Here is a 16,456-nt window from a genome sequence, read left to right as displayed (position 1 = left end):
ACATGTGGATGTACCCAGAGCATATACCTCCACATATATGACACATGCATGTGCTTTCATTCCTGCAGTGTGCAGAACCTGTACACACATGCGGTACTCGCTCTCACCCACAAGACAGGAGCCTATGGGGACTGGGCGTGATCTGGCGGGGTCCAGGAGCCCCTCACCCCTGTCCCTGACAGGCAGAGCACAACAGCTTTGCAGGCCCCTAACCCTGGCATCAGGGTGCAGCGTGGGGACCGGGTTCAGGACTTGAAATTGTGGAGCTCGGATCTTGCTTTAGGGATCATGGCGTGAGGCAAAGGGGACCTCAAAAAGCACCTTCCTCGGGACTTGGCCATGGCCCAAAAGGAGACTAATACGTGCGTTCCAGCACAGCTTTTGAGTTCACGGTCGCGAGCAACGCGACGTGCGTGCACGCCGTCAGGGATCCGTCTCCTTCCCTGGCAGCTCGTGAGCACATCGCAGGCACTAGAATGGGGTACGCGAGGCCCGGGAAAACCTCAGCCCCGCCTCCTCGCCACCATGCTTCGAGAAGGCGCCTGCGCACTTGGTTAGACCAGGCTTTTTCTCACGCCGTTGATTCTGCTCGGGTGGAGCATACACGCAAGCGCTAACTGCGCCTGCTGGGAAGAAGTCATGTGACAGCCGGAAAGCGTGGCAACCGCCGCAAGAACCTCCGCCTTTCATCACCCTCCGCCGGGCTGGAGCGAAAACAATGACGTAGTTTCCGTTTCCACCAATTTTTTCCTTTTCCGGTCCTCGAAGAGTCCGCGCCGGCAGGGTCTGCGGCTTCACCCCGGGTGTGGGAGGCGACGGAATCATGGCGATGTTTGAGCAGATGAGAGCAAACGTGGGCAAGTTGCTCAAGGGTATCGACAGGTCTGAGTTTGGTCATAGGGAGCGCTTCTGGCCAAGCGGGGTGGAGGAGAGGATTTTCTGGAGTAAGGGGTGGTCAGTCCTGGGCTTACCCTGGGGTTCTCACCTATCATCCTGGAGATGTTTAAGGAAATAGCACTGCAAAGACCTTAAGGTAGAAGATAGCGTTTCCTACCGCCAGTCTCCCCTTTAATTGCCTTAATGTCTCTCTGTCTGCTCCTCAGTCTCTTCGTGTCTCTTAGTGCCTCTTTATCTCTCCCTTCCTTCACCTCTCATTATTCATTTAACACATGTTTACTAAAATCTAGTCTGTCAGTGCTGGGCAATGCTGCAGACCAGAGTTGACCTAGACAGCCGTAGGCCATGCTTTCATGGAGTTCCCAGTTCAGAATCCAAACAAATCAAGTAGCTAGTTAGAACCAGTAGTGGTCAGGGTGTGATGAGGGGAGCTAGGCAGGAGAGGACGGGGCTAGACCAGAATGAGATCTGGGGAGGGAAGGTAAGGGTGGGTAGCAAAGATGTCTAGGAGGCTAGGTATACAGTCTGCAATGACTGGCTGTCTGAAAGGTTGAGGAGGCAAGCTAGAAAAGACCCAAGGCTCTGATGCAGTTTAGAGTTTTGGCTTAGGTCTGGGGTGTGGATAAGTTTTATTAGAAATTATAGAGCTGATTCAGTATTTGGGTAGAGCCTAAGTGGCCAGTGACAGAGCTAAAGAAAGGGAAGAAAGGAAGAGAGAGAGGCGCAGGCTACAGTGACCCTCCTCCCTGGCCCCATAGAGTAACTGAGCTCAACTCCTATCTCCTCTCTGTTCATCCATCTTTATTCTCCTCTAGGTACAATCCTGAGAATCTGGCCACCCTGGAGCGCTATGTGGAGACACAGGCCAAGGAGAATGCCTACGATCTGGAAGCCAACCTGGCTGTCCTAAAGCTGTGAGTTTCTACCTCCATTCCCACCCCCATGCCAGTAGCCAGCATGGTGCCACTCACAACACTGGGTGGGTGGGAGTTGGGGGTAGCCTGCAGGGTGTGGCTATCTTTTTTTTTTTTTTTTCTAATTGAAGTATGGTTGATTTACAATATTACATTAGCCTCAGATGTGAAACATAGTGGTTAAGTATTTTTATAGACTATATTTTATTTAAAGTTATAAAATATCAGTTATATTCATGTGGTGTACATTATCCTTGTATCTTACTTATTTTATACCTAGTATTTCATACCTCTTAATCCCCTTCCCCTGTCTTTGCCTCTCCTCAACCCCACTCCCCTCTGGTAACCACTAGTTTGTTCTCTGTATCTGAGTCTCTTTCTGTTTTGTTACATTCATTTGTTTTATTTATTATTTGTTAGATTCCACATGTAAGTCAAAACATTTGTCTTCTTTTGATTCATTTCACTAAGCATAATAGCCTCGAGGTCCATTCATGTTGTTGCAAATGGCAAAATTTCATTCTTTTACTGCTGAGTGATATTCCATTTTGTGTGTGTTTAGGTGTCACATTTTCTTTATCCATTCATTTGTTGATGGACACTTAGGTTGTTTCCATATTTTGGCTGTTGTAAATAGTGCTGCCGTGAAAATGTGCATGTATCTTTTGGAATTAGTATTTTTGTTTTCTTTGGATATATAGTCGTGAGTGGAATTGCTGGGTCACGTGGTAGTTCTGTTTTTAATTTTGTGGGGAGCTTCCATCCTGTTTTCCAAAGTGGCTGCACCAGTTTACATTTCCACCAACAAGTGTTCTCTCTTCTCCACACCTTCACCAACATTTTGTTGTTTGTTGCCTTTTTGACGATAGCCATTCTGACAGCTGTGAAGTAATATCTTATGGTGGTTTTGATTTGAATTTCCCTGATGATTAGCAGCGTCGAACATCTTTTCATGTGTCTGTTGGCCATCTGTACATCTTTGGGAAAATGTCTGTTCAGGTCTTCTGCCCTTTTTTTAACAGGGTGGTTTGTTTTTGTTTGTTTGGTTTGGTTTATTTTGGTTTTTGATAGTGAGCTGTATGAACTCTTTGTATATTTTGGATAAGATGTGGCTTCCTTTGATGTGCAGGATTAGGAAGCCAAGGAAGTTGGGGCAGGAGGAGGGATGGCGTTTTAAAAATTGGTTATAAAACATAAAGGCTAGTAGATAAATACAGAGTTCAACAAGTAATTGTAAATGAACACCCGCGTGATCACCATCCAAATTGCAAAGCTTTGTGTTGCTGGCGCGCCTCGTCCTTTGTCCCATATGCTTTGTGCCGACCACCCCCACCCTGCTCACCACCTTTATGCTCTCATGGCCCAGCTTTATGTGGGTTTACCGCACACGTGTGCGTCCTGGTTAGCTTAGCTCAGGTTTGCCTGCTCTGAACTGGGAGCTCTCCTGGCATCTTCCACTCAGCCCTGGGTTTGTGAGATCCATCCCCTTTCTGTGTGGATGCGATTTGTTTGTTGTCATGGCTGTATAGTGTTCCACGTGGGACTGTTCTCCTGCTGGCAGACGTTTGATGTCTTCCGCTTCAGTGCTTTATTGATTTTTACAGGTTGCATGGGCTCGGTTTTGACCTGTAAAATGGAGATACCGGTGCTTGTGTTTGTGAGGTTGTTACTGGTGATAACACTGCTGAGAGAGTGCTCCCCACGTGGTAGCTTCTGTGCTGTAAGCTTTGGTGTATGAATTCTCTTAGGTGCTGTATGGCCCTTGTGAGGTAGGTCTGGTTGTTACTGTCCCCTCGTGCAAGAGGGGAAACTGATGCACAGAGTGTTTAAGATAAGTAGTCCAAGGTCACTCAGCAGTGAAGTTTAACCCCAGGCAGTCTGTCTCCAGAGCCTTGACCGTAGTTCCGGACTGCTATTTAGGTGCTCATTTGTTTGTGAATCACTGGACATTGTCTGCCTTACTGAGTGGCTGTGAAGATTAAGTGTCCCCATCTACACAGCAGGAGAGTAATAGGGTCAGGGAGGTTAAGGTCACACAGGCAGAGATTGGCGTGGATAGGATTGGAGCCCAGGCATGTCTGGCTCCCAGACTCTGGGCTGAAGCAGTGGGCAGCCTGCCCTGGTGAGGCCCAGGGACCTGGGCACGCCTCTGCTACTGTGTCCCTCCTTCCCCTTCTCAGGTACCAGTTCAACCCAGCCTTCTTTCAGACCACGGTCACTGCCCAGATCCTGCTGAAGGCCCTCACCAACCTACCCCACACCGACTTCACGCTGTGCAAGTGTATGATCGACCAGGCACACGTATCCTTCCCGCTCCCAGGCCGGGTGTGGGGGAGGGCAGGTGAACTCATGAGAAAGTGGTTGGAGTTCAGCCTCGGACACCAAGTGCCTGCTCTGGGCTTGGCCCAGTGCTGGCTGGGGCTGGGGCGCTGTGGAGGCTGAGGCAGGCCCAGCCCTGTCCTCACCGAGCTCACCGTTCAGTTGGGGAGACCCGTCCCCTGTCAGTGACAGCCTGGAATAGTCAGGGCTGGGGGTTACAGGAGGCAGAGGAGGCACCTGACCCTGCCTGGATGTGTGGAAGGCGTCCTGGAGGAGGGAAGGTCTGAGAGATGAGGAGTTGGGTGATGTGGTAGGGAAGGGTGATCCAGGCAGAGGGAACAGTATGCAGGGAAAGAAGGAGGAAAAGAATTGCTTGGTGCTATGTTTTAGAAGCAGTAGAGGAAGTTCCATACAGCCACGCCCCAGAGGTCAAAGTGGAATTCGGTCAGTTTCAAAAGGCACTGGGGAGCCGTGGGAGCTTTCAAGCTGCAGAGGGATATGGGTGGGCTCATGCTCTAGAAAGAGTCCCACGAGGGTTCCCAGCTGGGTAACGGCAGGAGACAGGAGGGGCTGGGGGCTGGAGCAGGAGCTGGGAGGAGCCAGCTTGTCCACTGACCTTCAGTATATGTGTCCTCAGGGCCTGGCGCAGCATCTATCTGGCCCGGTGCTGGCCTTCAGTGAAGAAATGCTGGGGGAAAGTCAGTGAACTGGCCTGTTCACTGGCGGCTGGGCTGAGAAATGGCTTCCTCATTGAGCCTCCTCTGCCAGGCTTGTCCATGGGAGTGCCTGCCTCCAGAGAGATTGTCCCTCTTCTCCTGGGGTGTGTTCTGGTGGCTTAAAAATAGGCATGTGGTCCACTGTTAAAAGTACAGCAAAGTGTGCAGTGGAAAAGCCAAGGCTTCCTCCTCCTCATCCCACAGCACCTGCTCCCCTCCCGCAGACAGCAGTTGTTTGCATTCTTGGGTGCTTCCCACAGAGGCCCTGTAGCTGCACAGGTGCAGACGTGTGTGTTTAGATACACAGATTTCTCCCCACCCAAGTGGGGGCTGTTGCGCAAGTCATTCTGCGTCTTGCTGCTTTCACATGGTGGTGGGTCTCATCCCTTTCTCCAGGTCAATTCTGTAAGGGTTGACTCCATCTCAGCGTGTGGATGGCCCGCTGTTGAATTAATCGTCCCCATCACTGGATCACTAGGTTGTCTCTTACCTTTTGCGATTCCAAACCGTGCTGCAGTGAACAAGGTGGGCGCGGATGGTCTAGGATGCAGCAGCAGCCTCCTCAGGCTCCTAGGCCTTTTTCCCTTAACGCCTCCTCCCAGCAAGAAGAACGGCCAATCCGGCAGATTTTGTACCTCGGAGACCTGCTGGAGACCTGCCACTTCCAGGCCTTCTGGGTAACGTCCCTTGGGTTCCTGGGGCAGAGCGGTAACTGGGTCATGCGGGGCAGACTGCTGAAAGTCATGACCATGCACATACACTGGCAGCCTGCGTGGTGGCGGGGACTGTGCTCAGGGCTTTGCTTGTGTGATCTCATGGGACAGTCATCCTCACCCGGGGCCAGGACTCCCAGGTCGTCCCCTGTGCGCAGGCACGCACACGCACACACACACATACGCACACACACATACCCGTCCTTCCAGCAAAAGCTCTCCATCCTCTAAATTCTCTTTCCCTGTCTCTTGCACTAACTGAGCCTGGCCTTCCACTTCTGCAGTGGCTTCCCAAGTGCAAGGAAGGCCAGGTGGCCTCCTAGCTTCTCACTGCCACTCCCAGACTTATCTCCCCCCTCCTGTCCCCAAGTTCCCAGCCCTGAAGCTCACCTGTTATCACTTCCTGCCCTTCTTTGTTGGTATCAGCCTCCCCACCCCCAGATGACTGCTCCTCGTTTTGTGAAGACTTTAGCTTGTTGCCACTCTTTACTATTCCTGTCTTTGTTCTTAGATGCCCAAAGAGGCAGATCTGTGATCCTTCCACCCTCCTGACCTCAGTTTCTGGATCTCTTGTTCTCCCTGTGCCCTCAGCCCCTCACCCCCAGTCACACCCTAGACCAGTTCTCAGCACATTGGACCCTTTAGGAGTTAAAAAAACAAATACTGGTAATTGCATCCTGCCAGAGTCTAATGTGATGGGCCTGGGTGTGCTCCAGGCTTTGGGATTTTAAACAATTATCCCTGGGGCTTCTGATGCGCGGTAAAGGCTGGGAGCCACTGGCCTATACTTGTCTTCACCAGTAATTGCTTCCTCCTCTGCCCATGAATGTCAGGCATTTCCCCCCTCTGACCACTTCCTCCTAGCTTCCCAGCTCGGCCCCGTTGGGTCCCAGCCCCGCATTCTTGGGCCTGACCGGCAGCCCCCATCCTCTGTCCTACATCCTCCTTCAGCCCAATCCATGGGCTCCTCCTCTCTGCACCTGTGTCTGACAGGATGCACGAGGCTGGAGAAGACCCCATCAGACGCAGGTGACAACGACCCAGGTCCGGTCCTGAGCCCCTCCTGGCCTAGGGTGTTGCCTCCCTCCCTGCTGACGGCTCTTCTCACCACCGCCCCCACCACTTTCTCCCGACCTCAACTGATTTATGTATTTACTTTTAACAGAGGTGCTGGGGTTTGAAGCCAGGACCTTGTGCATGCTAGGCACACACACTACCACTAAGCTGTTCCCCTTCCTCCCCTTCAACTTTTGATCTGGCTTCTCATTTCATGGCAAAATAGAAGCAGCCAAAGCTTCTGCCCCTGGCCTGCCGTCTGCCGACAGCTGACCAAATACTTTTCTGTTTCAGTGGGTGAGTTGTCCCTTCTCCTGTCGCAGGCACCCATCCTCCAGAGCACCGATGCCCTTCCCTCTCACCCACTCAGTGGCATCACACCAACGGTTCTCCCCATTCTCCTGTATCAGCAAACTTGGCCTTCCTGGGTTGTTCCTGTCACCACAGAGCACGCCCACCCTGCAGTTAGTCCTAGCCTGAAAGAACTCTCCCTTGATCTCCACTACTCCCCGCCAGCTCTGCCTCCCCTTTCCAGCCGTATTCCTGGCTGGGGGACCCACTGTCCCAGTTTGCCTGGGGCTTTCTTAGTTTTAAAGCTGCAAGTCTCAGAGGGGAGGGTACAGCTCAGTGGTAGAGCACTGGCTTAGCATGCACAAGGTCCTGGATTCAATCCCCAGTACCGCCATTAAAATAAATAAGTAAATCTAATTACTTACACCCCCTCAAAAAAAAAACATAAAAATAAAATAAAACTGCAATTCTCACATCCTAGGAAACCCTCGGTCTCAGGTGAGTCAGAACCGCTGGGGAGCCTGCTCTTGGACAGTTTACCTGTGCTCAGCCTCCCTGTCCTCCCCCCGGCTCACTTGAACCCACTCCATCTAGTCCACTGAGGCTTTTTTGGCCAGCCCCCTGACCCTGAACCCCCAGCCCACGCATGGAACCGCTCTTGTCCAGATCCACAGTGACGTCCCGTTAATAGTCTGGTAGGAAGTTCTTGCCCCGTCTTCCCTGTCCAGCCAGCCGCTTCTGCTCCCTCAACCCTTCCATCCCCTGGCTTCCAGGACAGCTGCTCTCCTGGCTTTCCTCCCATTGTCCTTGCAGGTTCCTTGTGTACCTCACTAATGTTGGGGGGAGCCCTTACTGGGAAGGTGACATTTAAGCAGAAGCCTTAAGGAGGGTGAGGGCGCTAGCTATGGGGGAGGAGAGTTCCAGCCCCAGAAACAGCCAGCATGAAGGCCTGGCGGTGGGTGGTGCCTGGCATATCGGAGAGGCAGCGAGGAGCCCCTGCGGCTGGAATGAGGGGCTGAGTGGGAGGAGGTGATGGGCAGATCCTTTGAGGACTCATGAGCCACAGGAGCACAGCTGGCCTTTTCTCTTGAGTGAGACGGGAGCCAAGAGGAGGTGGTTGAATGCAGGTCGCTAATCTGCATCTGGCTCCTCTCTCGGGACTGTGTTTTCTGCCTGCCAGGTTCAAACTCCAGCTCTGGGATTTGGGGCAAAACACTTAGCTGTTCTGAGCCTTGGTTTCCTCATCCCTAAAATGGGCATTAAGAGAGTCACTGTTACATCATAAGGCGGTACGCAGAAGAACCGTGGTATGTGGGATGCGAACTCAAGTGTTCCCTTCTGTCATTGTTAGCGTTACACATGTTCTTGACATTACCGCTGTTAACATTGTTCCTCTCACAGCAAGCCCTGGATGAAAACATGGACCTCTTGGAGGGTATAACTGGCTTTGAAGACTCTGTCCGGAAATGTAAGTCCCTCCCTGAGCCCCGGCTCCCCAGGGTGGGGTAGTGGCAGTGGGGTCCTGGGGGTGGCCCTTCACCATCTCTGTCCCTTATTTCCACAGTTATCTGCCACGTGGTGGGCATCACTTACCAGCACATCGATCGCTGGCTGCTGGCCGAGATGCTTGGGGATCTGACAGGTAAGGCCATCTCTGGGTCCCTAGTGCCAGTCTGGCAGGTCAGAGATGATTGGGCAGTGGGTCTCAGCCAGCTCCTCAGATGGCCCACCCCTGCCTCATCAGATCATTATAAAACGTTCCTTTCCTTGGTGGAGATCCTGTGGCACTTATTCTTTTATTCTGCATGAATGCCTGCTCTGTGCCAGACACTGTTCGTGGCCCTGGGGACGCAGCCTTGAACAACACAGAATGGCTCAGATTCGTTCTCGTGGCAGTAGCACCACAGATAATGAATGAAGATGTACGTGTCCAGCGGGAATTCTTGTATGACAGCCCCTGGAGAGGGAGGGCTGGGGGCACATGGTGGCGAGGAGGTGGCAGCATTGAACAGTTACCTCAGTGGAGTGAGGTGGGCAGCTTAAAAGATCCCTCCAAAAAGAAAAAACGAGTGTATTTGCTCATTTTGCAAAAAGAACCAGGAAGGAAAATTTAAAAACTAAGGAAAGTGGTTACTCCTTGGGGAATGAGGGTGAGGGCAGAGAGGAGAGTGGTGAGTTGAGGGTGAGATCTGAGTGCCTGCTTGGATAGTTCTGCCTTTTTTGCTTGTCTGTTTTATGAGGGGGGTAATTAGGTTTACTTATTTATTTTTGGAGGAGGTACTGGCAATTGAACGAACCCAGGACCTCATGCATGCTAAGCTTGCGCTCTACCATTTGAGCTATACTCTCCCCCCTTGGATAATTTTGCCTTTTAAGGTGGGTTTTTTTGTGGGGTGTTATTTGTTTATTTTCAGTGGAAGCTAAGTTTTATTGGACAATTTGTCTCAGGCACTATACTAAGTGCTTTACATCCAGTAGATGTTTTATGTATTTAAAAGTGAAATTAAATCAGAAGGGGATGAGACAACCCTTAGAATGGAGTGTAAAGAAAAGCAGATGAATCTATCAAATTGATAAGTGTCACGCAGAAAAGAATTATTTCAACTAATAGAACATCTCTCTGGCCAGACATCCTTGCTGGCATATTTTCTAAGAGCAAAAAAGAACTGCGAAGAAATTCTCAAATCTGATGCCATAGGCATATTTACTGTTGGTGGTGGTGATGACATCATAATTTTGGAGCCATTTCATGTGGGTTGTGGTGGGGAAAGCAGATAAGTTGTTACTAGGAGCCAAGCTGCACACTGGAAGAGAGGAGGGGTGAATAGAAAATGAAAGGAGGCTGAGAAAAGCTCTGTAATGGGAAGGATGAGGAAGCTAAAGGGCTCCCTCTGGCGGCCGTTTGGAGAATGAGCTATAGAAGCGCCAGGCTGGCAGCAGGAGACCAGGCCAGAAGATACTGGTGGCTTCTAGAGAACTGGGGCAAGGAGGGCGCGCTGGCCATTGGCTCCCAGGCCCCCTGGTACCGTGGGATCAGAGTGCCCAAAACCCCCTCATTGCTGTGTCCCCTGCAGACAGCCAGCTGAAGGTGTGGATGAGCAAGTACGGCTGGAGCGCTGACGAGTCAGGCCAGATCTTCATTTGTAGCCAGGAAGAGAGCATTAAGCCCAAGAACATCGTAGGAGAAGATCGACTTTGATAGTGAGTGATGGCCCAAGGCCTCAGACTGTGGGGCTGAGGGGGTTCCCTTGGACAGGCCAGGACTGGGGCCCCAAAGGACCTGGGTGGATACGTCCTGGTTTAGGGCTGGGGAATTTGCAATTGCCCGGCTCCCCGACCTCTTCTGTCATGGGGTCACCTGCCCAGGGAGGAGTGATAGAGGATGCTGGGTGTCCTTCCCTGGAGTCCCAGGCACTATGTCCTGCCCTGAAGCACACAGTAAGACTTCAAGGGCCTGGGAGGAGCCTTGCAGTGTGTCCCCGCACCCTCCCTGATACCAGGGGCTCTGTTCTGTTCGGGCTTCTGGGGCCTCAGCCCTGGCGTCTGCTAAAACACAGCAGAACACCAACCAGAAGTATAGGCTTTGGTTGGGCCAGAGGGGTTTAGTCATCTAATGGGTAGTGCTACTAAATGACCTGTGAAGTTCTCCTCAATTCTGAGATAACTATTCTCAGATCTTGGTTCTCTACTTCATAGCCATGTAACTTTGGGTGAGTGATTTTACATCTCTGTGCCTCAGTTTTCCTATCTAAAATGTGGGGATAAATAACAGCACCAGTGATTATGACAAACACTGTGTAGTTCTTTACATTTTTTTAAGTCATTGGTCCTCGGGTCAACCCTATAAGGTAGGTGCCATTATTGTAAGTTACTGAATAACCTGGCAACACCCACCTCCTGGAGGTGTGAGTGTGAAGTCAGACAGTCCTTATGTGCCTCTTAGCACAGAGCCAGTCGCACAGCTCACGGAGCGTTGTCACCATCATACACACACTTACTCCTCACAGACCCCACTGGTGGCTCAGCGGGAGCAACCTAGCTGTTCAGTTAGCAGCGCGCTCTCACCTTCAACGGCACGATGTCTTGGAGAGAGAACCGGGGCTCAGGGACCAGCACTTCCTTAGGCCCTAGGTCTCCTTCCTGCCCTCTTGAGTGGGATTCTGGTATTTTAAAGATACCGATTAGTATGGTGGCCTCTTAGTACAGGCCAGCTAAGTGGGTACTTAATGAGGAACCAGATTGAGTGGGCAGTCTCTCCACACCTGGGGGCTGTGGACCCTCACTCAATATGAGACATGCCCACTGCGTTGGGGAACTTGGCGGAGCAAATGTTCTGCAGTGAGGAGATGCAAGCTCAGCACTCAGGGTCTGTTGCAGATAGTACATAGTAAGTGTTGTTATGATAGTAACATAATTTACATGACAGTAAATGATGTGATGATGAAGACAGCAGACAGCACTTAGGTAGTACCAGGCCTTGTTCTAAGCACATCATTTAATGCCACAATCCTATAGGGTGGATGGTGCTTACAGATGGGGAAACTGATGCTTAGTAATTGGCTGGAGGTCACCCACCTGGTACTGGGCAGAGCTCCAATTTGAACCTAGGCTTCCTTGTTCCAGAGTCCAGGCTTTTAACTACTGCCTTTGTGTTGGTGACTGAGGCCGGCAGGGGTTTATGATCACCGGTCCCCAAAGAATTGTGGGCACTGTGGTTGGTGGCTGGAGGTTCATTTCCCATTCTTCCCACATTGACCTCGATCCTCCCTTCTCTTCTCAACAGGTGTGTCCAGCATCATGGCCTCCTCCCAGTAACTTTGCAGGCGTTTAATAAAGATTAGTTGACTTCTTAGCCCTGTTGGCTCCTCGGTGGCTTCCTGCCTCTGCTCCTCGCCCACCAGTCGGGGCCTAGGAGTAGGCCTCGGATCACCCTGTGCTGGGGCCGTCTCAGTTCTGGCAGGCCTCTTCCTACCCTGCCAGAAGTAGGGCTTCTGTCTCCTTTGACCCCCTCTGCCCCGCCTCAGCAACTGATCTCCACCACCACCTTCCTGACCTGTCAGATCACAAGTGGGGGGCACGCAGCTCTCAGTCTGCACGGAGGCTGTGAATGGGCTGTGGGTGAGTCAGCACGGAGGAGGGTGTGCATGGGGTGTAGGAGCCCAGCCCTGCTCCTGGGGCTAGCCGGGGCTCTTCTGTCCTCCTGAAAATGTAGGTAAACAGGTGCGGTCACTGGGTTCCTGGTGAGGGAGGGGCACCACCTTTGTTTGCCCTTGGGCTTCACAGATGCAGCTGCTAGTGGCCCCGGGGCAGTGGCTAGAGGGGCGAGTGGGAGAGGATTCTGGCTGCTTGCTCAATCGGCTGTGTGTCCTTGACTTCTGTTCCTCAGTTTCCTCATCTGTGAAATGGGGAGACTGATGCACCATTGTCAGAATCGTGAGGCTTCTGTGAGCTCTTGCCAGTGAAGGTCTCAGATCAGGACCTAGCCTGTTCTTGGTGCTTAGAAAACTGGAGTGATTGTTAATTTCAGAATCAGAAGAGTTTGTCCCCAGCATTGCAAATTAGTCCCCAGCACTCTCTTGTTCAGAAAGACTTTATCAGAAAGTTGGGATTTTCAGTCAGGCCGTTGTCCCTGATTCCCGCAGTCCCAGCCTCCACTGGCCAGGAGGCCTAGCACGGGTCACCTGATCCTTAGCTTGGTTGGTTATTTGTATTTTACAAGGTATCCCAGCCATTCTGGTAGTGACCTAGGGCTCTGAGCCTGTGGTCTGCGGGAAGAGGGAGCGGGGGCAACAATGATGGCCTTTTGGGGAAAATGGAGGAAATCAAATGCCGCAACAGACGCCAGTCCCTTTGTGCAGACAGCGGCGCCACTGAGGGAGTGCCTCATTCTCAAGAGTGCGTGGACTTTGCCTGCGGAGAGGGCAATGCCTGAGCTGCCAGCCTTCCTGGACCTCCCTCTTGGCCGGCACTCACACCCATCATTCTTCTGAGGGAGCTGATGCAGGAAGCCAGGGCAGCACAGGATACCCTTTGCCCTGGGATCCAGACCTGAGCAGGAGCCAGGAACTAGGGCATGCTGAAACCCTGGGGACAGAGGGTGCTTCTGCCGCTCAGGACTTGGGAGCCAGCTCTAAGGGGGGCAGACGGAGGGGAGACTGGAAAGCTGCTGCTTACCCACTTGGCAGATGCCCTCGTGTAGGACAACCTGTACAACAGGCCACAGCCACTCTGTAGGGGAAGAGGAAATGAACTTTTTCTCCTTCAGGAGCCACATCTGTCCTGCTTTGCTCCAGGAGGGTCATCCTTTGAGCAGCAAAGAGGCCTGGCTTTGCAGAAAGAGTGAGTTCAAAAACCCCAGCCCGGCAGCCTTTGGGCGCAGTAGTCAGCCTCTCCGTGCCTTAGTTTTACAGATAGGGAGATACCCACTGCAGACTACAGTAATGCACTGAAGAGTTTGGATTATAAACTTGCCTGTCATGATGGCTTGGGCCCCAGACTGCCATTTCAGCTGCTTCTGTAGTCACCTCTAGACATCCTAGTATCTGTTCATGTTCCCACCCCGAGAGGACACAGCCCTCTCTCCTTTGTTCCGTCTAAGTAGCGTTAATAATAGGATACAGCATGTAATAACTTCTGACTGAAGTCTCTGTGAAGGTTTCAGAAAGTGGCAGTGCAGACATGGTGAACCTAAGGCAGGGTACACTGGCCATAATTCCCCTTCACTCGTGGATCTCTGCCCCTTCTGAGCCCCTGCCTGCTGCCCCTTGACCCTCCAGAGACAGTAACTTATGACTGCAGTGTCCATGGCAGGCTGCCAGGAAGTGGCCTCAAAGCTGGCAATTAAAGGGAGCCTTTAATTTAAACCTCATTGGCTGGGGACATCCCCTTCATCTTTGAGCCCTTGGTCTGGGAGGTTTCTCAGTGTTGACCTGGAGGAGGCAGGGAGGGGCAGATGGCCCATTGTTCAAGTGGCCTTTCCCTGCCCAGCAGGTCCAGCACAAGAGTCCTGGGCTTGTTCTCCAGGTCAGGCAGGAAGAGGTTGCCCTGCTCCAGCCTAGCCCAGCTTTGGAAACAGCAACACTCCTGGGTCTTTGGCCAGGTCTTGGCATCCCCTGGGAAAGTGGGCTGCTGCTCAGGCCTCATCTCCTTCCTAGCAGCCGTCTTGAGTCTATTTGTTTGTTTGTTTGTTTAATGGAGGTACTGGAGATCGAACCAAGGACCTTGTGCATGTTAAGCATACTCTCTACCACTGAGCTGTTAACTCACCCCCCCATCTTAAGTCTTGATTCTTTGCTCTTTCTCACCCCCGCATCCCACGCCCATCAAATTCCTGACACTAAGTCTTGTAGGCTCCACTTTCCCAAATCCTCCCACTGCTCCTCCACGGCACGCCCCTCCTTCACCCTCTGTCCTCTGTCTACCTTCATCAGGACCATCGCAGCAGCGTCCTCAGTGGGCTCGCTGAACTCACCCCACCTTCTACAGGTCTGTTTCCCTCTTGCAGCTAGAAGGACCCTGTGAACAGCTGAATCAGACCCCAGCCCCGCTTACCTGTCTTCCCTTAACATCCCATGGCATTTAGAATAAAATTCATTATCTGTCAATTATATCTCAATTTTTTTAAAAACCTGCAAATTCCTCACCATAGTTTTAAGTCCATTCATTCGTCTAGGGTCTATGAAGCTTTTATCTTGTGCCAGACGGTGCTTCAGAGCCTAGGGATTCAGCAGTGACCAAAACAAAGATTCCCCACTGTTGGGGGTCGACATTCTTGGGAAGGAGACGGATAAACACAATAAACAAACCAGTCATGTGGTATATTAAATGGTGATCAGTACTCTGGAGACAATAAAGCTAGGAAGGTGGGGGATGCTATTTTAAATAAGGTGGTCAGGAGAGGTCTCACTGAGGAGGTGATCTTTCCAGTGACCTGCAGGAGAGGAGGCTATGACTCTGGGGACCCAGTATCTGAGGAAAGTGCTCTGGGCAATAGTAACAGGGGGTCATCAAGTACAAGGGCCCTGAGGCGTGATCATACCTGGTGTGTTGGAGGAACAGCTAGGTCAGCAGTGTGGCAGGAGCTCAGAGAGCAAGGGGCTGAGTGGGAGGTGGGCTGGGAGAGGAATAGGGACCAGGATATGGAAGACCTTGTGGATTTAGCTGAAGCCCCAGGAGTCTCGGTTGTTTCAAAATCTGGGCTGGGCTGGGCTGGGCTGGGCTGGGCTGGGCCTGGGCAGGGAAGACTCCTACAACATTTCCTCCTTTCCTGGCTTTGACCTGTACAATAAGTGTGGTGCTAAGGGAGCGTTCTGAGCAGGAAGAGGGAGGGACTTGATCTGACTCAGGTGTTCACAGGCTCCCTCTGGTTTCTAGAGAGAAAGAGAGTTGCAGGGGGGTGGAGGGGGGCTGGCGGCAGGGGGGTGGGGGGAGCAGAGAGATGGTGAGGAGGCCACTGCGGTGGTCCAAGCAAGGGTGGACAGGACCAGGGTGGGGCCATGGCAGAAGGGAGAAGTCGGTGGATTCTGTATATACTTTGAAGATGGAACTGACAATTTCCTGAAGAACTGAACGTGGGGTGTGGAGACAGTTTGAAGACAAAGATGACTGCCAGTTTCATTGCCTGAACAGCTGGAAGGGTGAAGGCACCATTAATAGAGATGGGGGTGACTGTGGGGCGACTAGGTTTTGGAGGAAGATTAGGAGCTCAGCTTTGGATATTTACATCTGAGACGCCTATTTATCTGTATTTATTGGCTTATTGATTGTTTTAATCTGTATTTAATTGCTTATTTATTGTTGCCTCCCCCAAGTTAGCCACTCGAGAACTAATCACACTTGTCATGCTCAGCACCGTATCACCAGTGCCTGGTACATGGTAGGTGCTCAAGAAATGTTTGTTGGATGGATGGAATGAATGAAGATACAGACAAGTCCAAAAAATCCTCTACCTTCTTAGTCAGCCAATATCTATTCCAAACTACAGAACTCCCATGTCCATTTCATAAATCCTTCAGGTCTTTGTTCAAATGTCCTCCTTCTCCGCAAAGCCTACCTGATTACTTTATTTACATTCCAGCTCAGGCTTGATTTATCTCCATAACGCTATCCCTTTAGAATATACTACATACTTAAAATTTGGTCTTTCTTCACTAGAAGGTAGTTCCATGAGGGCAGGGATTTTTTTGTATCTTGTTTAGTGCCACTGCGTGGTCCGGCACACAGTAGGCGCTTAATAAATCATTTGTTGAATTTCTGTTGCTGAATGGCAATCCATTCCATTTCTGAGCAGGTTGATGAGACCCGCCTTACGACTCATTCCTGCTCTGGCCCCGCCTGCAGGAGGCGGCCGCGCGCGCTCATCGGGGAGAGGGGGCGCGGCTCGTCCACGAGCTGAAGGGCGGCGGGGGAAGCGGACTCTGCGCAGGCTCCGAGCTCCCCGAGGCGGGGTCTCAGTGCCTTTCGCGTTAGGAGGCGCGCGCGCGCGGGAGGGCGGCGGCGGCGGCGCGGTGCGCAGGCGCGGCGGGCAGTGCGCAGGCGCGGGCGGAGGGCG

At 51.9% G+C, this 16,456-nt stretch overlaps 1 protein-coding gene across 4 annotated transcripts; it reads left to right on the top strand.

Annotated features, from left to right (window-relative positions):
• The first annotated feature begins 723 nt into the window (after positions 1–723).
• Positions 724–11,758, top strand: EIF3K (eukaryotic translation initiation factor 3 subunit K). Of its 4 annotated transcripts, XR_004322350.1 has the most exons (9): positions 724–882; positions 1,713–1,811; positions 3,992–4,112; positions 5,449–5,523; positions 8,308–8,374; positions 8,471–8,548; positions 8,734–8,828; positions 9,981–10,107; positions 11,690–11,758. XR_004322350.1 is itself a non-coding variant. In XM_006196016.3 (8 exons), exons 1-7 carry the CDS (start codon positions 824–826, stop codon positions 10,103–10,105), a joined length of 624 nt encoding a protein of 207 aa, XP_006196078.2. In that variant the 5' UTR covers positions 724–823; the 3' UTR covers positions 10,106–10,107; positions 11,690–11,758. The 4 variants fall into 4 exon arrangements, 3 of the variants coding, with proteins under 3 accessions (XP_006196078.2, XP_032341983.1, XP_032341984.1); XM_006196016.3 differs by lacking the exon at positions 8,734–8,828; XM_032486092.1 differs by lacking the exons at positions 9,981–10,107; positions 11,690–11,758 and adding an exon at positions 9,181–9,345.
• The last annotated feature ends 4,698 nt before the right edge of the window (positions 11,759–16,456 follow it).

Source organism: Camelus ferus, chromosome 9, assembly GCF_009834535.1.
Source record: "Camelus ferus isolate YT-003-E chromosome 9, BCGSAC_Cfer_1.0, whole genome shotgun sequence".
NCBI lineage: Eukaryota > Metazoa > Chordata > Mammalia > Artiodactyla > Camelidae > Camelus > Camelus ferus.
Note: the sequence above shows the minus strand (reverse complement) of the source record. Positions and strands in the feature narration are given on the sequence as shown.

Coding starts and splice junctions, on each gene's coding strand:
- EIF3K (XM_032486092.1), top strand. CDS start 824: ATGGCGATGTTTGAGCAGATGAGAGCAAACGTGGGCAAGTTGCTCAAG. Junction 4,113..5,448: donor GTATGATCGACCAGGCACAC/GTATCCTTCCCG, acceptor GCCTCCTCCCAG/CAAGAAGAACGGCCAATCCG. Junction 8,375..8,470: donor TGAAGACTCTGTCCGGAAAT/GTAAGTCCCTCC, acceptor TTATTTCCACAG/TTATCTGCCACGTGGTGGGC.